This window comes from Solanum verrucosum, unplaced genomic scaffold (genome assembly GCF_900185275.1).
Source record: "Solanum verrucosum unplaced genomic scaffold, falcon-dt-bn FXZP01000125.1, whole genome shotgun sequence".
In the NCBI taxonomy this organism is placed as follows: Eukaryota; Viridiplantae; Streptophyta; class Magnoliopsida; order Solanales; family Solanaceae; genus Solanum; species Solanum verrucosum.
Window position 1 is genome coordinate 3510089 of NW_026019923.1, and position 26777 is coordinate 3536865.

The 26777-nt window shown below is 31.3% G+C and overlaps 3 protein-coding genes across 4 annotated transcripts; all 3 read right to left on the bottom strand.

Annotated features, from left to right (window-relative positions):
* Nucleotides 1-931: 931 nt before the first annotated feature.
* LOC125824087 (nascent polypeptide-associated complex subunit beta-like) lies at nucleotides 932-4450 on the bottom strand. Of its 2 annotated transcripts, none has more exons than XM_049503444.1 (7): nucleotides 4386-4450; nucleotides 3420-3487; nucleotides 2780-2928; nucleotides 2636-2692; nucleotides 2352-2390; nucleotides 2083-2260; nucleotides 932-1319 (listed from the first exon to the last, which is right to left on the bottom strand). In XM_049503444.1, exons 2-6 carry the CDS (start codon nucleotides 3485-3487, stop codon nucleotides 2085-2087), a joined length of 489 nt encoding a protein of 162 aa, XP_049359401.1. In that variant the 5' UTR covers nucleotides 4386-4450; the 3' UTR covers nucleotides 932-1319; nucleotides 2083-2084. The 2 variants fall into 2 exon arrangements, with proteins under 2 accessions (XP_049359401.1, XP_049359408.1); XM_049503451.1 differs by lacking the exon at nucleotides 932-1319 and adding an exon at nucleotides 1698-1716.
* A 3073-nt stretch (nucleotides 4451-7523) lies between these two features.
* On the bottom strand, nucleotides 7524-12505 carry LOC125826978 (two-component response regulator ARR2-like). Its single transcript, XM_049506335.1, has 5 exons — nucleotides 12421-12505; nucleotides 10632-10781; nucleotides 9436-9768; nucleotides 9018-9094; nucleotides 7524-7916 (listed from the first exon to the last, which is right to left on the bottom strand). Exons 1-5 carry the CDS (start codon nucleotides 12503-12505, stop codon nucleotides 7524-7526), a joined length of 1038 nt encoding a protein of 345 aa, XP_049362292.1.
* Nucleotides 12506-15600: 3095 nt separating this feature from the next.
* Nucleotides 15601-22497, bottom strand: LOC125826987 (uncharacterized). The gene is made up of 4 exons (XM_049506346.1): nucleotides 22386-22497; nucleotides 17298-17564; nucleotides 17021-17097; nucleotides 15601-16431 (listed from the first exon to the last, which is right to left on the bottom strand). Exons 1-4 carry the CDS (start codon nucleotides 22495-22497, stop codon nucleotides 15601-15603), a joined length of 1287 nt encoding a protein of 428 aa, XP_049362303.1.
* Between the last annotated feature and the right edge of the window lie 4280 nt (nucleotides 22498-26777).

The window sequence follows — 26777 nt, forward strand, 5'->3', positions numbered from 1 at the left end:
AGGGGTTATTAGAGTGAATTAAAGTCTCACATTGATTGGAGAATGAAATAGTTTGCTTATATGGACTAGATAATTTTCCCCTCATGAACTATCTTTTGAAATAGAGTTAATCTCAGGTGTCATATCAGTCATGTCTTGACAGATAATTGCTAACTTTCTCTACTGCTTCTCTGTTAATTGCACTTTATTTGTCTACCCCTTAAAACTCATAGCTGCATCTAAGCTGAAATAGGAAAAAAAAAATCTGCACAAATAGATAGATAATCAAACTTGGATGCAGAGTTCAAAGTTTCTTCTTCTGTTTTCAGATTATCTGCAAATGCAAATTGCAAGAAGCTTTTCCTGAGAATGATGATGGTACATGCAACTGCGCGGCGCTTTCCATAAAAAATGTCTTGAGAAAATAGCAGGTTTGTCTGAATCCTCTATTTCTCCTTTTCTTCCAATCCTTATGCATCAGAGCACAACTTTACAACTTCTGTTTAGCTATACATCTGCAGGGTCATATTTTATTTATGACAACTTATTCCTAGAGAAATGATAATTTGCAGTCCCATCATATGATGAAGGCTGGTTTTGCATATTTTGCAAGTGTAAGAAGGAAATAGTAGAAGCAACAGATGTTATAGTAACTGAGAGGTTGAGTAATCTACTGTGACTTTCCATAAATTCACTTGTTCACCCCTCCAAGAATTATCTATTAATCAGGGTAAGGAGTCGTTATGCCCTGAACAAGATTGGCCATCTGACGATGACTATGATCCCAAAAAAGTTGCTAGTCACAGTAGTACTGATAGTTGAGAGTGAAGCAAGCAGTGGAAGCGTGTTAGGATCGATCACATGAGGATGAATTTCTAGCTTTAGCTGGAAAGCCAGAAGATGGGCAGCAGTGGACTTGCAACAAAATATAATGTACAAAATTGTAACCTTGTGTGTAGTAGACCAGTTTCAGTTATGCTAATTGACACAAACTAAAAATGTGGCTAAATGAGTTCAAGCAGTATTCAAAATTTTATGTGATCTCTAAGTGCCTCATGAGCTTGTTGGATGCAAGTAGGTTATTGCAACAACTAATTGTAACTAGTACAAAGTACTTTTTTCATCTGCTAAATGATACTAATTGATAATCTTGTCAATAGTCATAAGCCATATTGCTAATACTTGTTTGCTGTGTACTAAACGTTGAACAAATGGATTGTAACGTACTTATTAATTACCTTCCAAACCTTGCTCCATTAGCAGGAAAAACACTTGCCTTTCTTGTGATCAACGGAATTCTTTGAAAAATAAACATTGGAGTCTTCCTTTTGGTTTTAAAACTGCACTTAAAATCCCAGAATTTCCTCAGCAAAGTGTGAAGGTAATTAAGAGAGAAGATAACTTCAACAAGTTAACGAGCTACTTAAAAACAGTTTGTGTACTACTCGAGATTGTGATAGGTTAGTAGTAACCACAATCATTCTTTATCAAAAGTCTTTTAGAGTTTTTCTTGGTGCGAATAGAAATCAATTAAGACCAAAGCAAATACCAAACACTAGGTGAAATTCCAAAAGAACTAGTCACTGGTTGAGAGCTCCCTACAAAGTAATCTCAGAACTGTTACTGCTTGGCCTGTTAGTTGCTAAGCTCAAATAGCATTAGCCTTGGCCCCTATAATTAATACAGAATTGTTACCTCATGGCAACCAAAATGACTGTTCAACCTCAATTACACAACCTGCTAAGCCCCCATCATACACAAAACTAAGGACATCAGCAAAAAGCAGAAAGTTCTTCCCTGTGTGTGTCAAAAGGAGATCTATGTAATCACGTGTTCTTACTATAAAGACTAGCTTGAATAGAATAACAACTACTATGACATATTCTTACTATAAAGACTAGCTTGTATAGAATAACAAATACTATGACATAGAAGAAGGCAGCAATGCTGAAATAGAAGATTATGCTTTGAAGGGCAAAGTAGCTTACTATTAAAAGCATTTAAGAATTCTTTTGAGATGTGTCACAATAGAAATGAAATAGAACACTCAAAAGCTAAGGCAAAATCTAATATCAGAACACTGGAAAGTAAGTTCAACAAAACCTTCAGGAAGTGTGGCCCTCCTCAGCGGCAGCTTCAAAAGTTTCACCAGCCACAAGTTCTGGTACATCATCATCATCTTCCTGTGCTGCAACAGCACCTGCAGCCGCATCTGCAGCACCAGGTACCTGCTTCTGGAACTGCTCAGCCAACTTCTTCAAATTCTCCAAATTATCAGGACCTGAAAATTGTAATTTTCAACAGTCAAAACATATACTTAATTGTTTAAGGTTTCTCACGACTCAAGTGTAGGCCTAAAAAATGGCACATACCCAGCTGGTGAATAATTTGAGGAAGAATATCCTGCAATTCTGCAAGAGTCAAGAAATATTGCTTAGAAATTCTTTTGCGCGTCCCCAAGACATAGTCAAAAGGAGTTAAAACCGTAAGGAAGCACAAATCCGCTAACAATCAAGGACTCATGTGTTATAGACCCAACAGAAAGAATGCTAGTCTCATAATCAAATTTGTTTTGTGACATAGTTATAACTAATAAATCATATGTTGAGGTTACATTCAAATGGTGCAAAGCATGAAGAAAGAATAGAGCACATACTCTTTGTCTGGGGGGTTCCACTGACAACCCATGTATTTGCAGCAATTGATGCTTGAACTGAACAGAATCCAAAACAAAAGGTTATTAGAATGGCAATAAAGCGACGGATGACTAAACTATGTGAAACACAGATTATATTAATACCTTTGGGGTTACTGAATTGGATAACAACATCCTCTTTGAAAATGTTGACTTCTTCAATAGCAGGAATGGCATTGACACCTATTCTTTTCAACGTGCTCTGTAGTCTTTTGTCATCGGTTGTAGTTGTCTTGTGTACGGCTTTCTTCTTTCTGCAGAAGAAGCACTAATTCAGCAAACATGAATGAAAAAAATAAGATACCCCTTTCAATACACTTCTCATGTCCCCTTTCTCTCCCTTCCTCACTCAATTTGACCCTTGGACAAACACTACTTAGTCATTACTAACTTAAGTAGGCGTTTGGCCATTAGATTCCAAATATTTTTCATTTTATTTGTAATTTATGAAATTGGAGATGAAGATGGAGTTGGAAGATAGGTTTGGAGCACTTTTTCAAACGTGGAATCAAACTCCAAGTTAGAATTGGAAATTTTATGATCAAACACTCATTTTGTAATAAAGTGAGTAACTCTTTAAGGAAAAAGGGAATAATTATCATGGAAAAAAGGCTCTCAAGTAATTGAAATCTTTTAAGTTAGCAACAAACCCACATTCTTTCTCAATACATTAACACAAACTATTTTCATGTCGCAACAGTCACAGAGTCACAGAGTCACAGAAACTACAGAAAACTAAACATACCTTCTCATGGTACCCTTTCCACCGGTTCTAACCGAACCGGCCATCTTTTGCAACTTTTCTACATTCATCTGTCCCAGAAAAACACCAAAAGTCAATATTTCTCAATAACAGGCAACAAGAAACTGGCATATTTATTGCATTTGTAACAACCTCCATGACCATAAAACTACACTAAACCACATCCAGAAAATTCACAAGCTAAAATAATAAATGCTTCTATATAAGAAGCTTAACACACAAGCATACATGAATGTTATAGCTAACAACAAGTACCAACTTGACAAAGACAAGACTAGGAAACAACACATCCATATTCTAGGGTAAACCAGTTTTCTAAAATATTAAATTGGTCATTGATATGCTAAAAGAAGATAACAAAATAATAAGTCTCCCTGCAAACTATAGAAAGACAAAACAGAACCACTTCAATGCTTAGAGCTGCTACCAAAATCAAGAAGTAAAGAAGTATCATTAAATAATTGGTCATTTATCCCCTTATGTAGTTATAAAGTATGAAAAATTCATTTAAAAATTTTACAAAATCATGTCCAAAATCCACATAAAAAATACAAGCTTCATCCTTCAAAAATCAAAAGTCCACCATTCTGTGTCATCTAACAGAAAGAAAAATCCCCATTCTACCATACACACAGTTCTACTATAGAAAGAGTATACAGTCAAAGTTCCACCATAAAGCTAGCAACTTTTTTTTCATTTTTCAACAGATTAAGATCCAGGAAACATAAACCAAATCTAATTAATAACATCAATTCATCCAAACCCCATCAACAATTCCAATCCAAACATAACATTCAATACTATTACCCAAACAAAAAGTATACACTTAACACACAGAATTTATCATAGACATGTACAAACAAAGAGAGAGAAAAAAACCAAGAAAATCATAAAATTGGACACCCATTAGAGAGATTAGGGGGTAGGGGGAGTCATAGAGAAGCTAACCTTGTGAGGAGAAGACTGAGCTAAAACCCTAGCCGCAGATAAGAGGGAAAAAATGGAAGACAGAAGGAGAGTTTGCTCGGGTGAAGATAAAACTATATATCGTACTATAATGTGAGAAGTTTTCAGTTTCCGGTTTTGCCCTCAACACTTTTCCAATAAATACGTATGTATCCCCTCCTTTTTTTTTGCATTTTTCCTCTTGGATAATCGAAAATCGAACTAAATCGAGAGACTATATTGATATTTTAGTTTAATGATTTCATTTGGTTTTAATTATAAAAAATTTAAAATGTTTGATTTTTCAAAGATATAAGTAAACTAAATCAATGGACATTATTGTATACATAGCTTCTATATAATACAATATCTATTAATGTGATAAATACATTCTAATACAGTTTATAAATAACTATATAATTTAGTGAAGGTTTTCAATACTTAACTAATTTGGATCAAATGAGAAACTTATGGGTTACAATCCCTTCTCGACCTCTGAAAAATCCAAAATCATAGTCAAATGATAAATCTTGATGAGACGAATAAAATGTACCAAAAATCGTCTCAACTCTGAGAAATCTCAAATTCATGCACAATTACTCGAGTGAAATCTCAAAAGCAAAGTGCTAGTCATTTTCAAAATATTTCTCAATCAAATTCTCTTCTGATTCATGATGTCTCACCTATTGGGAATAATATGCCATCAATAAATTTATCTTACCACAAATTTTCAGAAGATTCTTGTTGTTTGAGAAGTATCAACTGGTAAAGATTGAAGAAATTTCATTTTGTATATTATTATATATGAGTGTATAGATACTTCTGTAATTTTGGGGTAAACTAGTTTTCTAAACTATTAAATTGGTCATTGATAAAACAATATGGTTACAATTTTGTTCCTCATTTGATTCTTCTCTCTTGTAATTTCTCTGTGATTGAAGGGTCATAGTGATGTATTTCTCGAACTAGGATGAGATTTATTTGATCTGCAATATCTTTTGAATATTCCATGACTGTGAATATTCCATGAATTTGCAGAATATTCGAGATGTCTCTTCTAAAGGAATATATTACCCTTTATATGCATGAGTTGGGGTTTAGATAGAGTAGCCTCTGAGAATTCTAACTGAAATCAAATACATCTTGTAGAGTCCCATAAATTTTCTATGTCTACTCTATCAAATTAAAGGTTTTTGAATCTTCGTATCCTCTTGATGCCGAAATACACAATAATGCAAATTTACATATCGGCGAATCAACCCCCGCTAATGCACTTCCTTAGCTTGACAAGATATCTCTAGTTGTTGATTTTTTATCACTAATTGTGCCTGAAATTGACTAAGTATTTAAACATCAAAGGCTGTGAAATTTTTTATGTGTTGAATATTTGGAGGAATAAAGGGAACAACTTGTGAAGGAATAGAAGGAACAGGTTCTTCATTGGAAGACTGGTTGTTTGAGCAACAATCGGAAGCTCAATTGCCCTAATACCATGTTGATGTTGGATATTTTGTAATATATAGAGGTTTTAAATTGAACAGACATATTTGTTAGTGAAAGAACATGACTATTATAAAAAGTCATCTGTTCATGAAATAAGATGACTATTATGAAAAGTCATTTGTTCATGAAAGAACATGCCTGTTATAAAAATTCATCTATTAAGTTTTATAAATATAAGGACTCTCCAGAAGTAGCCTAAGAAAAATATACATGTATATACAAGGATTTTGTTATATCCCGAAGGGAATGACTTGTATTTTCCCCAATATGTATACGAGTAATATCTCTTTAAGGAAAGTGATTCTTCATGCCTCAAAATTATCATCTTCTTCAGCTATACTTCCTAAAGCTATGGACAGTAATGATGGTTTAGATAATAACTCGAAAGAGATATTCAAACTAAAGTTTTTGACGTCTCTTCTTTGGGGTTGAAGCCAATGGTCCATGGAAATACTTAAATTGGTGTTGTATACTATTGTAGAGTGGACAGTTAACATATTTAGCAGCATTTAATGCATAATCATCATACCTATCAAATCTAACCAATATATGTCGACGTGCAAGCCATAAGATAAGTTTTCGAAAAACACTTTTTTGAAAAACAACTTCTATCATATCAGACACTCATATCAAATAAATAAAGAGTAGCTTGCCTTGTGATTACAAATTTATATAGAAGCATAAACTGGATAATCAGAATAAACTTGATCAAATTCATTGTCATGACCATGATAAAATGAACAACAAAAATATGAAGAAAATCCTAAGAGATCTTACCTGAAAGCCAATATGAGCACAATAATATGAAGTGTATCACATAAATGTTAAGGTAATACAAAATATTCTGATAAATTAAGATGCAATATAATCAATTTCCTATATGATATATTACCAGTCAAACAAAAGGTTATGTAATGACAGGGTAAATGGGTTCGATACTCAACAAAACAATAATTTCAAGTCAAGAACTGAATAAAAGCCTATAATCTAATATAGGCCGTTAGTTCCAAATGAAAAAAACAAAAATAAACCAACAGCCCAAGTCATATCAAACAAAATAATCTCCAAAAACATGCAATTTCCATTTGAGAAAATAACTTTTCCACTGCAAAGAGCCTAATGGAGTTGTCACTGATAGACACAATAGCATTGGATCATCATATTGATGATTCGTCTGAATGATTCTCTATCTTGAGAACTGGGCGTTTGATGCTCTTGCCACCTGCATATGTAGGTTTAAGGTAAACTATCGAGGAGATTATGAGTGTGACGGTATTTTTTTTAAAAAAATTAAGTCATTACTAAGTTTTAAAAGAACATCAATGTGGAAAACTTTTTTTACCAAAGGAGGAAAATGACTACTTCAAGTATATACATTAATCTTTTTTTAATACTAAAAAATTTCATTAAAACACTATCCGATTTGAAAAGGGCTCGTTTGATTTGAAATAAGTAAAGTTAAGATTATAGTCCCAACCAAACATAGAAAAAATGAAATTTAATCCCGCGTCTGATATGGATATATAATACAAAAATGATTTAAAATTTATACTAATTTTACCTAAAACCAATAATCAAACACAAAGTATATGTAATACCAAATTAGATAGAAGCACTATCCTGATCATCAGAGTAAACTTAATCAAACTCATTGCCTTGCTCATTAGGTAGGTTAGCACTTGGAGGTCCAAGATTCTGGAAAAGATAATCCATATTATTGAAATTTAAATATGCATCACAATTTTCCTTCTCATTTGAGTTACTCCCTTCAACGTAATTCTCATACGATGCCACATCAGTATTTCTTGGACCAGACATGATTGGTTCACCAACATGTTGTTGGGCATTTGCATTCACATTTGTTGCTCCCAGTCCATTAATAGTAACATTTCCAACATAAGTATCAGACACCATTGCACTACTTGAATAAGTTGTCACATTGTCCACAAGGACATTCAAGTTGTAGTTATTAATTATTGCATTTCCAATGTATGTACTAGACACTATTATGCTACCTGAATATGTTGCTCCCTGTGCCACATTGAGATCAAAGCTGTAATTTTTTTTAGTATGATTATCTCCATTGTTAAGTGTCATACTAGGCCTAAAATTAATGTTCCCAATAATTGAGTCTTGTAATCCCTGTGAACCCAACATTTCAAATAATGGTCAATATTGTTGTTGTAGCCCACCACTAGCATTAGCTTGGGGAGACAAAAATGAATTATTAAATGAATTGTCAATGCTGAGGTAATAGGTTGAACCTGAAATGTGTGGGTGGTAGACTTGATTTTGAATTGAACTCTCTCCTCGAGCAAAAATATTGCTGGTATTATTAGTAGGAAATGGAAACTCTGGGCCTCTGTGGATTTGATCTGGGTTCCATTGTTGATTTGGTACATTTGCGTGAAGATAAGGCATTACCCCATATTTTCGAAAGCTACTTCTTGTTTCTTGAGAAACATTTGTGGATTGCTTTATTGATAGGTGACGCATATATTTTCTCTCTTCTGGAGATCTCCAATTGTTGCGACGACATTTCTGAGAGGTTATATGAAAACAATAAAAAAAGAGTAGGCCATGGATATATTTATCATCGGTCTCATTGTTATTAGGTGTATTTGAAATGACTGGAGTCATTTATAAAGATTTATTTTTTTTATATTTGGTAATTAGTGAATGATAAATTTTTTTCAAATAATATGAATTAAAGATTGATAGTAATATTATTCCATTGAACTATAAAATAATAGAAATTAGCAACGAATAATTAAATTCTATCAGTAAACATGTAACAAAAGTCTATCGTTAATCCTTTTTAACGAGTGAGTGCTTTGATAAGACTTTCAAGTACTAAAGATTGATAGCAATGTCTAATAGTTTACTGACAAAAGTGAAATATAATTAAATTTTTTTCTGCTTTGGATACAAATTAAAATTAAGACAGTTGTAATAAAAATAATCACAAAACCCTTTGGTGAAAAAAATTGTCCAAGGAAACATTTTCTAGCAATCAAATACGAGAAAATAATGATATAATTGTTAATTTTTAATTTTGCAAAATAACTTTCTCCATACTACACACGTACAAATGATACATAATTTACCACTTAGTTTTTTTTAAAGATGTACCTGCAGGTGGCTTGCAACTTGCATCCTAGTAAGACCAGGCAAGTTCATCACTTCAAGAATCTTCTTGGGGTAACATCCTACATAATCCGTAAGAATGTAAGTTTAATTTAATAACCATAATATTCTCATATCAAGTTGTGATATATCTAAATAAGAAAATCACTATGCTTTAATTCTAAATAAGTGGATGTTAACTATACATATGAACTCTTATTGTTCATATCGTTCCATATAATTGAATTGTCAAAAAAAGTTATTATTGAAGTAAACTTATGTCCTTCTCCAAGTTGGTGTACAACTTGCATAAATCTGGCATGAAGATCCTCAGTCTATTCTCGGTAGTCCTTTCGCCTAACAATTGTATCAATAACATTGTTTTGTCTTTCTACTTCGTTATTCTCTTTCATATTTTTTGTACCTCTCTTCCTATGTAGCGTGTATTTTCCACTTAATACAACATCGCTTCCAGCCTCATGAATATTATTGCTCTGTTCCTTAGTATAAGAGACATTTTTCTCTTCGGGTTCTTTATTTTCTCCAACAATATTATTAGTACTGATATCAACAAACTTCATATGATATTTATGTTTTCCTGATCCTTTTCTCGCTTTCTCTCTTTGTATTTTTTCACTCAATACGAATTGCCACAAGTATCTCACAATTTCCTTGTCAAATGGCTTTTTAAGGTAAAGATAAGCTCCATCTTCCAAAGTCTTCTTTGCAACAAGTTCATTGAATTCATCACATACAACTGCATAATTATTTCAAGAAGCTATCTATCAGAATTGAATTAAATTATATGTACAATTAATTTAATGCTTATTTACTAAATTTTATTAACACTAGAGATGGAAATGCGGCGGGGCGGGTTGAGCTTAACCCACAAAACTTTGAACTCGCATCGCATAATATTTTTAATATTTTTTAATTAAGTTTGATACTAAAAATAAAATTCATAAATATACTTTATTTTCTCATTAAGTTGTATTAATTTAATAGATATTAACTTAAAATTTTATTTTATAGAGGTCAATAAGGAAGCATGTAAGAAACCGCATTAGTTGTGATTGAAGCATATTTATTTACTTTCTTGAATATTTTAATAATTAACTTTAAAGAAACTATCTTAATAAATAATGTTCTATCACTCTTATAACATATAAAAAGTTAAAATTGAGTTTGAACCCGCATAAATCTCATAGACCCACAACCCGCCCTGCCCCACCCCACATTAATTTTTAAAAAATCCACTTCAACCCGTCCCGTATCCCTCCTCGCCCCGCATAACCTTAAAATCGCCCCGTCCGTCATTGCCTTAAATCTGCCCTACATCCGCTTTTCCCCAATGTCATCCCTAATTAACACTAATATTACAAAACAAATCGTTTCTCATATACTAAAAAAAGTAAGAATTAGTAACTGATACCGCTTAACCATAAAATTCATTGCTAATCCTATTTAACCATGTATTATTGGAAATCTTTTTAGCTACAAACTACATAACAATAAATTCACAATGAACTTTATAGCTAATTCTTTTGTAGCGTATTAATTAAAATAACTGACTTTACATATAGTAGATGTCATAAGTGGAAGAGTAGAATAAATACTAACCGAGTGAAATTATATCCAAAGCCACAGCTTGAGCTAAGAGGGCAAAAGAAAGAAGGTTTGATGAATGGACATTGAGTATCATCACATCGATTATTTGATTTCCTTTAGAGAGCAATGACACTGTTGTTGAAGTCGTATCAACTGTTATAACTGTATCAATTCTCTTTGAAAGTTAGTGAACAAAATTATACACAAAATTATCATGAAGGTTATTAATTTCTCATAAGCAAATTCATTTATAAATTTTAGCTTGCATTGCAACAATTTAGTTTATGCAATTGCACATATTGATCAACTTATATTATATTCAATGTGAGCAAAATATTAGACATGTTCACATAATTAAGCTTTATACTACCGTTTTATTTAGGATAAAATTGAATTATAGAATAGAGAAGATCATATAGGAATATATTATTAAAAAATCAATTCTAATTAATTAGCGAAAAATTTCAAGTTGAAATGATTTAACACATAATATTTTTTTTTAGATTTAACACATATTAGATAAGGAACAATTAATAAATACTAACACAGTAAATGAGAAATTAAAAAAAAAGGGGAAAAAGTCATAAAACAGACTAAACTACACTAAAATTGTTAGTTATGTACTTTTTTGCAAGGTGAAATAATTTTAGAGAATCATTGTTTTTAAATAATTTACGAGTGCGATAGTTATAGAATGATTTATTCTTTTAGAATATTCTGCAAAATTGTCTTTTGTCTTCATAAGTTAAAATAGAGGAAGTAATTGAATGACCATTAAGGTAGAGCCAAAAAAAAAAAAAAAAAGATATAGGCAAGTACCCAGTAAATTAGATTCAATTTTTTTTTCCTTTTAAAATTAAGAAGAAAATTAATAAAATTAAAATATTTTTAAATTCAAACACGTGTATATAAAAAGATATTAGTATAAAAATGAAAAGATACAATTTCTTTTTGTAGAATTACACAAGGAAAAAAAAAACTCTTCGGAGAAAGCAATTTTCAATTAAACAAAAAATAGGGAGAGAAATATTTTTATTTTATTAAAATCAAATCTTTTTATTTATTTTTGTCTATATTCGATATTTTTTTTATCTCAAGGTCAATAATAATGATAGCCAGATCGGTCTTATCTAGCCCTTTTTTTAGTTTTGCTCTCCCCTCTCGTTACCCTAATCTTGCCTAGCAAACTTATTATTTTCAAAATAATCTATAAATTGATAAAAATCAAAGATCTGCCTATTCAAAAATTAATTTTGTGGAAATCATTTAATTTCTCCTCTCACCGTATGTCACTCCGGACCAATCCCCCCACACACACATTTTTTTGGTTTTTTACAATAAAGATCAAATGAAAAACACAAGTATAAGTTGATTAAAATAGTTAAAATTAACATAAAATTGTCTCCCTCCAGCGACATCTCATAAAATTGCATAAAATTATCAAGCCTTTGTGAAACATCATTTACATCTTTGTGGGGAAAAGCTAATCAAGTGTGTGATATGCTTATACTATGAATAAAAAATAGAGAATCTAATTGATTTTTATAACTGCACAAAATACATATATTGGCTAGAAAAATAATTATACAAACATATAAATAGTGTTATAATAACAACGAAAAGAGAAATTCAAGATTTACAAGATACATAAATGAAATCGAAAAAGAAATCGAAGTTAAAATCACAAATGAGATAACAAACATCATATCAAATTTAGCTATATCAAACACCTAAGGTTATAAGTTCGCTATATGTATATTTTCTAAGATATCACCTTTATAGTTGTGAGACTTTAGCAAACCAGTCATGTGAGTGACAAACTCTTTGTCATCATCAATCAGCATCACCCAAACTTCTTCGATCATACCATAATAGGGAGTTGCCATTGAATTATTTGATAGTTTGAGAATTTTCTGCTTCGAACAAGGAGGAGATACAAGAAAATAGTAAAAAATGTAGAGAACCCTTAACACTACTTATATAGTACCTCTAATGACTAATAGCTATGTTTAGCGTTGACCGTACATATAATTTTTATTTGATTTATTTAATTTTTTTCCTTTTTTGAGTCTAGACAAGGGTATACTTTTGACTTTTTTTCCTTTTTCGTTTATGAATTTAATATGGAGCGCAATATTTTTCTTTAAAAAATCAATTTTCATTTTTAAAAAAAACATTTTCAATTATAAGAAGAATGACTTATGTCACTCATGGAATATGAGTGGGTAATCATTTCATTTAAAATATTTAATAGTTACGCTCTTACTTTATCTCAATCGCTATAATCAAACTCACATATTATTATCAACCATTATATTCAAAAGCTTCATAAAATATTATCTCCTTATCATATCATCTACATTGGATCATGACTAAACTTTGAAATTGATCTAAAAAACAACTTTTTCTAGGTAGAATAATATATATATATATATTCGTATATCATACACAACCTTAATAATTTTGTTTGTAATCCATACATTAAAGAATATAAGACATCAACATCTTTTTTACCTCACTTAGAAATATGCAGTACTATTAGGAAATTATTGAATATTTATATTAATTTTGCCTAACTTTTTTCTATATTTTTCTTTTTCTATTACAAAATTTTATTACTTGCGAACTTCATTGTTAAATCAACATATATCTAGTTACTTTCATAGATATATTTTATAATACTATTGAGGACAAAAATCAGAGCAATATTAGTTATTGGTGGAACTTCAATCTTAATAATTTTAAATCTCATGTGTGACTTAGTTAAGATGATTCATATAACCTTAATTAAAAAATTGAAACATATAAACACTCTTTAAATATATTAAGTTACTGTTGATAAATTCTTTGATTGCTACAAAAATTAGTTGTACATGTAGTAGTTTAATTTGACTATTAATTTGTTATGACTGTGATTAAAATTGTACTCATAGAAGTATCAAACATGAAATCCTATTGATATGTGTATTTACATATTGTATAATATGTTTAATTTACTTCCAAAAAATCAAAATACACCATTAGTTAGATATAGTTATCTTAGTATTAGTGTTATAATTCGATAGCTCTCCATGTCTAATAATTCCCTCGCCACCACCTTGATATTTTTCAATATCAATAATATCTTTGGACGATTCATCTTTTTTTTAATTGTATTCAAAGTATTAATCATTTTGCTTTCGTCATGCCCATGGTGTTTATAGAAGGGGCAATAAAATGACAAATTATCATACACAACCTTTTGAGAGTATTCCACAATTCGTTCAAATTTCTCATGGACATATTGTAGTTTTATTCTTGACTTTAACTCTGGCTCTGGTAGATCTCGACTTTTCTTGAATTACTTTATCAATCATTGACTTGTCTATTGCAGAAGTTATGGACAATAATGATGGCTTAGTGAATAACTCGAAATTGGTTGTAATCTATACATCAAATAATTTGGTTGTAATCTATACATCAAATAATATAAGACCTCAACATCTTTTTTACCTCTGACTTACAAATACACAGTACTATTAGTAATTAAATTATTGAATAGTTAAATTAATTTTGCCTAATTTTTTCCTATGTTCTTCTTTTTCTATTACAAAATTCTATTACTTGTGAACTTCATATGTTACTGTTAAATCAACATATAATTAGATATACTTTACTATGCTATTGAGGACAAGTTCTAGGTGTATTTGTAGAATTTTGATTATAATCACGTACGTTTATAGGGGTACGGATAGATACAAATATTATTTATATCTATATCTCTTTATACATGGCAGAAAATCTCTCTCTCTCTGTATATTGTGTAATTCGTGTATGATCATTGTATAATATGTGTATAATCAATGTGTATAATAATAATAAGGACTAGAACACACGATCTCTAGAAATTTTCACAACGTCCCTTTAACTTATCAAAAGGTGGCAATACTTTTACTTATATATATATATATATATATATATATATCAAATCAAAATTCAATATCTATCTTGAATTGAATGCAGCTTTATAGTGACCACAAGTAGACACAACGTGATCTTCAACACCACTCTTACTAGCCACAATGAATTTGTTTCCATCTCTATTCGCGTCTAATAATTCACTCGCCATTACCTTGATATTTTAAATATCAATGATATCTTTGGATGATTCTTCTTGTTTTATTTGGTTCATTCAAAGTAATCAACATTCACTTTCGTCATGTCCTTGACTTTAACTCTGGCTCTACTAGGTCTCGACTTTTCATGGATGGCTTTATCAATCGCAATTGGCTTGTCTATTGTGGAGACTAAGGATAGTAGTGACGGTTTAGAGAATAATTCGAAAGAGATATCCAAATAAAAGCGTTTGACATCTCTTCTTTGGCATTGAAACCAATGGTCCATTGTAGAGTAGGTATTTAATATATTTAGCCGCAACTAATACATAATCATCATACCTTCCTCTACAACAACTTGTTTTATTTATTCCATAATTGGGGAAAAAATGTAATGCCAAAATACGAAGAAAATCCTAAGAGAGCTTACCTAAAAGTCAATGTGAGCACAATAATAAAAAATGTATCTCATAGATGTTAAGGATACACCAAACATTATGATGCAATATAATTAGTCCCACAAATAATCGATCCCATATACATTATATCACCGTTAAACCAAAAGGTTATAAAACGGTAAAATAAATGGGTTCCATATTGAACAAAATAATAATCCCAAGTCAAGAAAATAACAAAGGTCTTTAAACTAATGAGGGACATTAGTTCCAAATGGAAAAACAAAAACAAACCAGCAATCCAAGTCATACCAAACAACATAGTCTCTAAAAACTTTAAAAATGATTTAAAGGTTATACTAATTTTAGCTAATATCAATAATCGAAATATATGTAATCAAATTAGATAGAAGCATTAACTTTGCTATCAGAGTAAACTTGATGAAACTTACCGTCTTGTTCATGAAACTTAGCACTCAGAGGTTCATGATATTATAGGAGATACTCCATATTATTGTAATATGCCTCACAATCTTCCTTCTCATTTGGATCACGCCCTTCAATGTCACTCTCATATAATGTCGCAATAATATTGCCTGGATCAGATATATTTGGCTCACCAATATATTGTTGAACATTTGTATTTGTTGCTCTTAATCCATTAATAGCCGCATTTCCAACATAAGTATTAGACATCATTGTTTTATCTGAACATATTGTCACATTGTCTGCATTCACATTCAAATTGTATTGATTAATTGACACATTTTCAATGTCTATATCAGACACTATTCTTCTACTTGAATATGTTGCCCCATAGGTCGCATTGAGATTCAAGTTGTAAGCACATTGAGCATGATCATGATCCCCACTGTTAAACATCAGGCCAGGCCTATAATTAGTGTTCCCATTAATTGAGCCTTGTAATTCTTGTGAACTCGAGATTCCAAATAATGTTTCATGTTGTAGCCCACCACCAACATTATTTTGGTCCAACAAAAATGAGTCATTGAATGGATTATCAATATTGAAAGAGTGGGGTTGAACCTGAAGTTGTGGGAGATTGAATTGTTGTTGAATTGAATTCTCTCTTCTAGCAAAACTATTGTTGGTATTGGGAGTTGAAAATGAAAACTCTGGTCCTTTTTGGATTTCGTCTGGGTTACATTGCAAATTCAGTACATTTGTTTGAAGTCGAGGCATTGCCCCATATTTTGGAAAGTTACTTCTTGGTTCATGAGAATCATTTGAGGATCCCTGTCCTGATGGGAGACAAACATATCTTTGCTCTTTTGGTGATCTCCAATTATTGCGACGACATTTCTAAAAGATGTCATAAGAAAACAATTTAGACCATGAATATATTTATCCTCTGAACCCATTGTTGTTTAGGTGTGTTTGGAACAACCAAAATCAATTATAAGAGTAAATTTTTTTGGTGTTTGATAATAGGTGAATGATGAAAGTTTTTTAAAACAATATGAATTAAAGACTGATAATTATATTGTACCATTGAACTACAAATAATAGAAATTAGTAATGATTAATTAAGTTCTATCCGTAAATATTATAACAAAAATCTATTTCTAATCACCTTTAATGAGTGAGTGTTTTGATAAGACTTTTGAGTACTAAAAATTGACAATAATATCTAAATATTCACTGATAAAAGTGAAATAAAATTACAAAAATTTACTTTTGATATAAATAAAAATTAAGTTAGTTGAAAAACAAATAACTTCTCACTGAAGTGTTTGATGAAAAAATATGTCCAATCAAAACGTTTTCTAGCAACCAAATTTGAGTAAATAACTTCACAATTTTAAAAAAAAATTATGTTGCAAAATAACTTTCCTCGTACCTTACACACAAATGATACATAATTACTACAATTTTTTTTTTAAAGATATACCTGTAGATGGCTACCAATTTGAATTTTTGTAAGACCAGGCACTTGCATTAGCTCAAAAATCTTCTTGGGGTAACATCCTACATGTTCCATAAGAATGTAAGTTTAATTTAATAACTATAATATTTTCATATCAAGTTTAAGTACATGTAAATACAACAATCATTATGCTTTAATTTCATACAAATTGACGTTCGCTATAAGTACGAATTTTCATTGTTAATATCGTTCAATATAAATGAATTATCAATAAATTTAATTAATGGTGAAGTGAACTTACTTCCTTCTCCAAGTTGTTGTACAACTTTCATGAATTTGGCATGAAGATCATCAGTCCATTTAGTTGGATACCTTCGCTTAACAACATTTATTTGATCTCTATTTTTTTCTGATCCTTCTCTTGCTTTTCCTCGTTGCATGTGTCTCTTCAATACAATTTGCCATAAGTATTTCAAAATTTCTTCATCAAATGGCTTTTTAAGGAAAAGATAGGCTCCTCCATCCAAAGTCTTTTTTGCTACCAGCTCATTGAGTTCATCACATACAACTGCATAATTGATTTGAAAATCTATTAATTAAAATTGAATTATATTATCAATTATATAAATAGTTAATTTCATGCTTACACTAAATTTTTATTCAATATAACAATAATTTTACTAAATAATTCTTCATCATATACTAAAAATAGAAATTAACAACTAATAATTTATGTCGCTAAACAAAAAAGATTATTACTAATCCTATTTAACGATAGATTGTAGAAATTTATTTATCTACGAATAATTTAATGATAAATTAACACTGAAAGTTATAGCTAATTCTTTTACAGTGTATTAATTAAAATAACAGACTTTTCCATGGTAGACATAATAAGAGAAAGACTAGAACAAACACTTACCAAGTGTAATTATATCCAAGACCACGGCTTGAGCTAAGAGGTCAAAAGAATAAAGGTTCGATGGATGGACATTGAGTATCATCACATCGATTTTTTGCCTTTTTTTGCAAAGCATTGACATTGCTGATGAAGTTGTTTCAACCGTCACAACTGTATTAATGCTTTATAAAAGTCAGTGAAAAAAAATTGTATCACAAAATTATCATGAAGGTTTGTTTATTCCTTATATACAAACTCAACTATGAATTTTTAGGTTATATTGCAACAGTTTAGTGTCTGCAATTGTGTATATATATTAATCAACTTATATTTTAATCTTAGACACATTCACGTAATAAAGCTTTATACAATAGTATTTAGGATAACTACTTGGATTATAAAACCAAAAAAGATCATACAGAAATATATTATAAAGAATCTATTCCAATTAACTAGTAAAGAAATTCAAGTCAAAATGATTTAACACACAATGGATACAGAACAATTAATGAATACTAACAAAGTAATTGAGGAATAAAAAATAAAAAAAAAAAGGGAAAAGGCCATAAAACAGTCCTAAGCTATACTAAAATTGCCAGGTATATATATTTTTTGCAGGGTAAAATAGTTCAAGAGAATAACCATTTTATGATAGCTTCCGGATAAGATATTTATAGCATTTCACCCTTCGGGGTGGCCCAGTGGTTTGGGCTTGAGACTTCCATGTTGGAGGTCTCAAGTTCGAAACCCTTTGCCAGCGAAAGCAAGGGGTTTGCCTTCTGGGTCGAGCTCGTCGCACCGGGCTTACCTAGTGTGGGTTACCTCTCCTATGTGGTTTGCGAGCTATTGCATAGGAGTGGAGTTTTACCCTGTGCGCATCCAAAGGGTAGCGGCTGCGGGTTTCCCTTGTCATCAAAAAGATATTTATAGCATTTACTTGTTCTTTTAAATTTTTTACTGAAAATTGTCTATTTTCTTCAAATATTAAAGTAAAAGAAGTAATTGAACGACCATAAAGGTAGAGCCAGAATAAAATTATAATATATGGCAAGTAGTCATTGAACTAGATTCAATTTTTTTTTCTTTCAACGTATGGAAAAAATTACAACAAATACCCACTGAAATCCTATAAGTGGAGTTTGAAAAGCGTAGAGTGTATGCAGGTTATATAACTACCTCGTGAAGGTAGAGAAACTATTTTCAAAGACCTTGATCACATCCACATCTTCCTAATCAGGTCATGCCCTCAATAACTGAAGTTGTGTCATGTGCTATATAATCACATCTCCCAAATAATTTTTTGGCCTACATCAACCTCTCCTCATGACAACTACATCTAACCTCTTGCGCCTTCTCATTGGGGCTTCTATTCATCTTCACTTCACATGTCCAAACCGTCTCAATCTCACTTCCCTCATCTTATCCACCACAAAGGACACTTGTATCTTACTCGGATAACCTCATTCCTAATCAAATCGCTCCTAGTATGACCACATATTCATCTTAGTATCCTAATTTCTAGAATATGCATCTTCTGAATATGGGAGTTCTTAACTGGCCAACACTATCTTCCATACAACAACTTCAGTCTAACCACCACGTTGTAGAACTTATTTTCATGTTTTGGTTGTACCATTTATGACGCAAAACTCTAAAGACAATCCATCACTTCATCCACCCCGCATCAATACGATGTGGATTACAGAACTGAAGTAGTTGAAATTATCTTTCTTGAAGATAGATTGTGTGTCAAAGCTCACTTCCACACCTGCCTCATATATGGCATCACAAAATTTGCACTTCATTACTCTGTTTTGTTCCTCCTCAACCTGAACCTCTTGAACTTCAAAATTTGCCTCCACACTTTCATCCAAAAATTGACTCCACTACGAGTCTCATCAATCAGTATTTTATCATCTGCAAATAATATACACTGGGGCACATCTTCTTAAATATATCGTGTTAAGATCCATCACTATGACAAACAAAAATGGGCTATCCCAAGTAGGAAGTAGTCTGACTCCCATCCCATTGTTCTCACCCAAGTTTTAGCTCCATCATGCATGTCATTTATCTTTCTAATGTAAGTTATTGATACACCTCTATCCTCCCGACATCTCCACAGGACTTTCCTCGAGGCTTAGTCATAAGCTTTTTCAATGTCAATGAACACTATATGTAAATTCCTATTCTTTTTTTGATATTTTCCCACCCGTATCTCAAAAGATGGATGTATTTTCTAGTCGATTGCCCGGGCATGAATCTAAACTAGTTCTCAGAGATGGACAAGCTCTTGCTCATCCTCATCTCCACCACTTTCTATTTTTAAAAAATTGCGTGACTTAACAACTTGATGCCCCATTACAATTTTGAATATCATACTTATTCTTATACAACAAAACCATTGTACTCCACCTCTATTTCATAGGCAATTTATCTTCCTTAGGTATGTCATGAAACAAATCAATTAACCACTTCATACATGTTTTATTTGTGCTTTTCCAGAACTTCATTGAGATCTCATCAAGTCTGATTGTTCTTCCTCGCCTACTCATCCTACTAATAGTTCTGTTAACCTCTTCAACTTTAATACACCTACAATACCTAAAAATTATGATGCCAAATCTCTCAGCACAATGTCCTTGTATCCTACTTCATTTAATAGTTTATGGAAGTAAACTTGTCATCTTCGCTTAGTGAGGGACTCTTCCACTAACATCTTGCCTTCTTCATCTTGATTCAGATCTTGGGTCTTCTTCTCTCTTACCTACACGAGCCTATACAATTTCTTATCTTTGTCCCTTAGTTCTACAAACAATTGTTAAAAAGTTGTAGTCTTTGTTGTTGTTCGCTAACTTAAAATTCGTCTTTACTATCTTATAAATTTTCTTATTCGTTTTCTTTTTCTTCCTTGTCTTTGCATTCCACCAACTTTTTGTAAGTAGTCTTCTTTGCTTCCACTTGTCTTGGAATTCTCTATTCCACCATCAATTTTCTTGGTGACCACTTGTAACGGTTCATCCCACTAGTGATATTGTTTGCTTCGGGCCTAGGCATGCATGACTTTAAAATGTGTCACTAGTTGATAAGATATACTTACTTATATACCCAATATATTTTGTGTTTTGTCGATGTGAGACTTTTTATCTTAAGTTGGAGTGTCACATACACCTTCTCTATGAACTCAATGTCCTCGTTGAGATTTGCCCCACCGCGTAGAATATTCCTAGACTCAACATTGAAGTTTATCCCGCCTTAACGAGATTTGTCTAAACTCAGTTAAACTCTGGCCCCATCAACAAGGCTGACACAAGCATAGCTCTGATACCATTTGCAACGGTCCAACGCACTAGCGATATTGTTTGCTCCAGCCTAGGCCCCCCACAACTTTAAACACATCACTAGTTGGTAAGGTTTGCTTATTTATATACCCAACATCTCTCATGTGTTTTGTCAATAAGTTATCTTAAATTGGGGTATCACACCACCAAAACTACCTCTTGACACTCGTAATATCTCTCTAGTTGATTTCCTAATGTAACTGGATGTCTTAATTTATTTTATTTTAAATATCTTAAAACTCAAGGTGCACCAGTGTGGTCAAAGGAACGAAATAACATGTGTATATTAAAAAATATTAGTAAAGAAAATTTAAAATGCAATTGTTGAGTTGAGTTGCAAGGAGAAAAAAAACTCCTTGAAATTAAGAAATCAATTTTTAAATAAACAAAAAAATAGGAAGGAAAACATTTTTTGTTTTGAGAAAATCACATCTTCCAACTCTTTTGGTCTACATCCAATAAAAAAAACTATTTTTATCTCAAGGTCAATAATAATAGCCCGATAAATTTTTATGTTCGTCCTTCTCTTACTTTTTCTCTCCCTTCCATTATTCTAATCTTTTTGTCTTCACCCAAGCAAAATTATTTTAAAAAAATAATAGATAGCTTGGTAAAAAAAATAAAATTATGCCTCTCTATCTCTAAATCACTCACTACCAATTTACAAAATAACGTTTTCTCATTTTTCTGCAAAAAGATAAAGTGCAAAACCTCAATGATTAAATAATTAAAATTAACATAAAATTATCTCCCTCCCAATACATCCGGTAAAATTGCAAATTATCAATTCTTGTTTTAAAAAAATCATATATATCTTTGTGGAGGAAGCTAATCAAGGGTGTTACATGCTTATAGAAAAAATAAAAAATAGAGAATATAATTTGACTTTTATAATCACCCAAAACTCATTTATTGATTAGGAAATAACATATACAAGCATAGAAATAGTGTTATGACAATAAGAAAAGGTGAATTCAAGATTTACAAGTATATAAATGAAATTTAAAAAGAGACCGATGTACAAATAACAACTGAGATAATAAGTATTATATCTGTTTAATCTATTATAAAAAGAAATCACACAAGTTTAATTGTATCAAAATATTAAATGTTATAACTTCATCATATATATTTTTAGAAATGTCACCTTTATATTCATAAGACGTTAACAAAGCAGTCATCTTTTTGGCAAACTCTTTGTCATTATCCACCAGCATCACATGAACCTGATCAATCATACCATAATAAGGAGATGACATTGAATTGTTTATCCCTTCAATAGTTTGAGAACTTTCCGCGGCAGACTTAACAAGGAGGAGACATCAAAAAATTATTTGATATATAAAATTAGGTTAAATTTGTAGAGAAACCCTTATACTCTTTTGATAGGTGTTTATATAGTACCTCTACCGACTGGTGGGCGTGCCTAGTGTTGACCATACAAATAATTTTTATTTGACCTATTTGATTTTTTTCTTTCTTGAGTCTGGCATACTTTTATCCTTTTTTTTTTCTTTTCCTTCCACAGATTTTATATGAAGCGCAATATTTTTTTTTTGATAAAATCATTTTTCATTTTTCTAATTATTTTTTTTAATTGTAAGGAAATATGACTTATGCCACTTATGATTTATAAGTGAGTATTCAATTTCAATTAAAATATATAGCAATCACGCGTTTTTACTTTATCTCAATTTTATTTCAACCATTACTTACATATTATTATCACCATTATAATTCAAAAAAGTCATAAAATCATTATCTCCTTATCATATCCTCCGTATTGTATAATGACCAAAATTTGAAATTGATCTAAAAAATAATATTTTAAAGATAATTTCTTTTATTTTATATATATAAAACACAACTTAAATAATTTCGTTGTGATCTATACCTTAAAGAAATATAAGATATCGACATTTTTTTTACCTCCCACTTACAAATAGGCAATACTATTAGTAAGTTACCGAACATTTAGATTAATATTGCTTAATTTTTTTTTCTTCTATATTCTTCTTTTCTGTATATTATTTATATGTGACTTAGTTAAGATTATTCATATAATAATGTTAATAGTAACAAATTTGAAGCACATAAACTCTACTAAGATATTTAGTTACCGTGATAAAAAAATTTTAGGGAAAATTACGTAATTACACGACTTTATCATTTGAATTAATTACAAAAAAAACAAGTTTTTGCTTCTCTCTTAACATCTGGATAAATCAATCCATTTATATATGATACATTAAAACTTTATTTGTGTACAATGTACCGGTACAAATGTTATTGTTGATACATAACCTCAATTATTTTGAACCTATATTAATATAAATCTGGTTTTAGTTATGTATCTAATGCATAACTCACATGTTTGATACATAACTTATGTATTATTTGTTATATATCGGGCAAAAAAGCAATGTATTTTCAAATTCTAAAAAATCTGAAATTATTGTAATTTAAAAAACTTTCGAGATAGAATATAACTAGCACCTAAATTGTTGGGATTACTCTACTTTATACAAACAAAAATTATTGTTAGGAGAAATACAAATTGTACTTATAGTAGTTTAATTTGATTCTTAAATTATCATGACTTTTTAAAATTGTGCTAATAAAAGTATCAAACTTGAAATCTAATAATGTCTTTTTACATATTGTATACTATGTTTAATTTCCGTCCAAAAATAAAAAACTAAATAAACTATAGAGATCATTTTTCTGTATTATTTAATTATCTATTCATTTCAATCTTTTGTTTCTTTAATTTCCAACTTTTCACATGACATGTTTAAGACTATAAGATTAAAATATTTTTGAAACATTCTACATATCTTTAATTTTAGGCCATAAAATTTTAAAATTCTTTATTTTCTTAAATTTGTGTTAAGTTCAAACTTGACAAAATGAGATTTTTAAATTGTGTACTCATTAAAACAAAATGTGTGCATAAACACATCATTCACCTAGAATGTCATATATACAAGTATTATATGAAATGTAAACAAAATAAATTATTATCTTAAACACTAACATATCTATAATTACAAAATATCATAAAAGTAAATTAATTTTCTCATTTTTGAAGAACTACAGAATTGAGTGTTTGTCACGACTCAGATCGCCGTGATTGGCACCCACACTAACTCTCCGGTGGGAGAACCACTACCACTACCCGACTAAGCAACTTAAAGAAGCTAAACCATTTAAAGATACGGAAGCAGGTTTAAATGACGAATTAAATAAGGAGTTCTCATAAATTTCAAAAGTTTAACAAAAACAACTACGTATAACCCTCGCGGAAATTCAACCCCTAGACCTGAAATTTGTACCAAAACTCTACTAATCAACAAGTCCAAGAAATGGGGGTGTGACCACGAAAACTAAACATAAACAAAGTCTGAACATATAGTCTAAGTCCAAAAAGAATGGATTAAACTAATGATGGATCCATGACAGCCTGAAAGAATAGGCTCACCCTTGAATCCGGTCTCGGTCAATGATCTCCTAACTAAGGTCTGTCAATAGCCGCCTGAAGATGCCCTGTACTCAACAAAGAAAGAGCAAGTGCAGTGTCAGTACACGAAATCACAGTGTACTGGTAGGATCACGTGGCTACTCTAGTAAGCGAAATATAGGCAAGTAATTACAACACAGTAAACACACATATACAAAATGAATAATTCAATTATCACTTTATGAGCAACATACAATTTCCCAATATCAATGACAGGTAAATATGAATGTAATAATCACAAGTGGTTCTCTCATAGAACCCACACCCAAACTGTTAGTGTGTCAGAACGCGACACCCGATCCAATATATATAAGTGTCGAAACGTGACATCCGGTCCAATATATGTGTCGAAATATGACATCTGGTCCAATGTACGTGTCGGAACGTGACATCCGGTCCAATCATCACAACCACAGTCACAATCACACCCATAATGAATAGTGCACCCAGTCACACAGTCAAGTAACAAATTCGTGGCATGTAATTGTTCACACTTAATCATTTCCTTAGATTCGCTTCATGTTTCCCTATTCATATACATGACAGGACGTCGAACCATCACCTACCTCAAAACCAAGCATGGATACTCCTAAGACACTTGAGTCTTCCCTTTCCGGAGTCTTGCAGCTTGTTCTTGGTCTAAAACAATTAATTAATGTAAGGGTCAATAAACAAGGCCTAATTTACTTGGATTATATCAAAATATCAACCCAAGGCCAAAAATCATGATCCTAATGCTCAACTAGGACTTTTCCCATCATTAACTTCAGGCCAAAACCCTCCCCCAACGATAATTAACAAGGATTCTAAGCTTTAAGAATCGAAATACGAATTAGGGGAGTAATTAACTTACCTTTGGCGTGAGAATTCGTGGAAATTTGATGAGAAACTGCCCTAGGTCGCCCCTTAGCTCTTAAGAACGAAGTTTTGCAGAAAATAATGTTTTTGGGGTTTTTCCCCGATTTAAGTCGCGATTGTCCCGCCACAGCAGCCCCGGCCTGGCAGAATTAACCCCACCCTAACGACTTGCACGGAGACAGAAACTCGAATTTTGAGTTCCAAGCTCCCATTTCGCAACACACCTTCAAACCTTGCCGTTCAAAAACTACCGTTTCACGCCAAGATCAGTTTCGGGAGTTTTACTCGCCCGAATTCATTTCCGTAAAGCCGTACAGTCTCCTTAATGTCTTGGATATCCACTCACGTGATCAAACTCATAATTAAATCCCCCACCCATTACTGGATTACCCTAGACCTCAGTACCTGACTCAGATTTCGTCCAAGTCTGGCCTAGACTAGAAATTTCCAAGTTACTATTCAGAAGTTTTCTGGCCCAAATTCCTTCCCATTGGCTTTTTCCATAACGACGAGAACAGGTCATTACAGTGCTTAAGAGAGTGGATAATACTAGCTACTGAAGCTCTGATCAAAAGGATAGCATGTATAAGCAATACAAGCATTGCCAACATGAGTTATAATGCAGTGGTGGATCTGCTTTATACTTAATCATATGTTTGAGATTCGAGTCTTGAGTATGGAGAAAATTATATCATGTTTTCTACTTTTTAGCCTTACTGAGTATAGACTATAAAAATAATTATAAAAATAATGAAACAAAAAGTAAAAGAGGATCAAATAACCACAGTGATTTAATTATCACAAATATAAGGGTAGGAAAAATATCAACGCAAAAGGAAAAACATAAAAAACTTGCTTAATAGACAAAGTTTTTCTATTTTTTAACTTTGTAATCAGAGATTTAATTTAAATATATAAAATTCAATCATTTTTTTAAAAAAAATGACGTCCTTGTTTTATTATTTTAGAAAAAATAATTGAAAATATGGAGAAAAATGGTTGTTCCTTTGACTTGATCTTGCGAATCCACGCATATCTTGACAAATTGTGAAACCCCTTCTCTGTTGAACCAAATCTCTGGCTTAAGCTGAGGGGGTTCATCATTATAAATTACAAAATTAATTCAATGTGATTTTTCGATGAAAGGGGATCGAACGAACC

Bases quoted from the DNA above. Each gene is read 5' to 3' on its own strand.
- LOC125824087 (XM_049503444.1), bottom strand. From the start codon at position 3,487: ATGAATGTAGAAAAGTTGCAAAAGATGGCCGGTTCGGTTAGAACCGGT. The intron at 2,693-2,779 runs GTATTAATATAA...GATTCTGTTCAG, and splicing joins CCAATTCAGTAACCCCAAAG to TTCAAGCATCAATTGCTGCA. The intron at 2,391-2,635 runs GTATGTGCTCTA...TGACTCTTGCAG, and splicing joins TGGAACCCCCCAGACAAAGA to AATTGCAGGATATTCTTCCT.
- LOC125826978 (XM_049506335.1), bottom strand. From the start codon at position 12,505: ATGGCAACTCCCTATTATGGTATGATCGAAGAAGTTTGGGTGATGCTG. The intron at 9,769-10,631 runs GTTAGTATTTAT...ATAATTATGCAG, and splicing joins TTTGGATATAATTTCACTCG to TTGTATGTGATGAATTCAAT. The intron at 7,917-9,017 runs GTACATCTTTAA...AATGTGGCACAG, and splicing joins AAGTTGCAAGCCACCTGCAG to GGAGCAACATATTCAGGTAG.
- LOC125826987 (XM_049506346.1), bottom strand. From the start codon at position 22,497: ATGTCATCTCCTTATTATGGTATGATTGATCAGGTTCATGTGATGCTG. The intron at 17,565-22,385 runs GTGACATTTCTA...TCAATTATGCAG, and splicing joins AACGTCTTATGAATATAAAG to TTGTATGTGATGAACTCAAT. The intron at 16,432-17,020 runs GTATATCTTTAA...GACATCTTTTAG, and splicing joins AAATTGGTAGCCATCTACAG to AAATGTCGTCGCAATAATTG.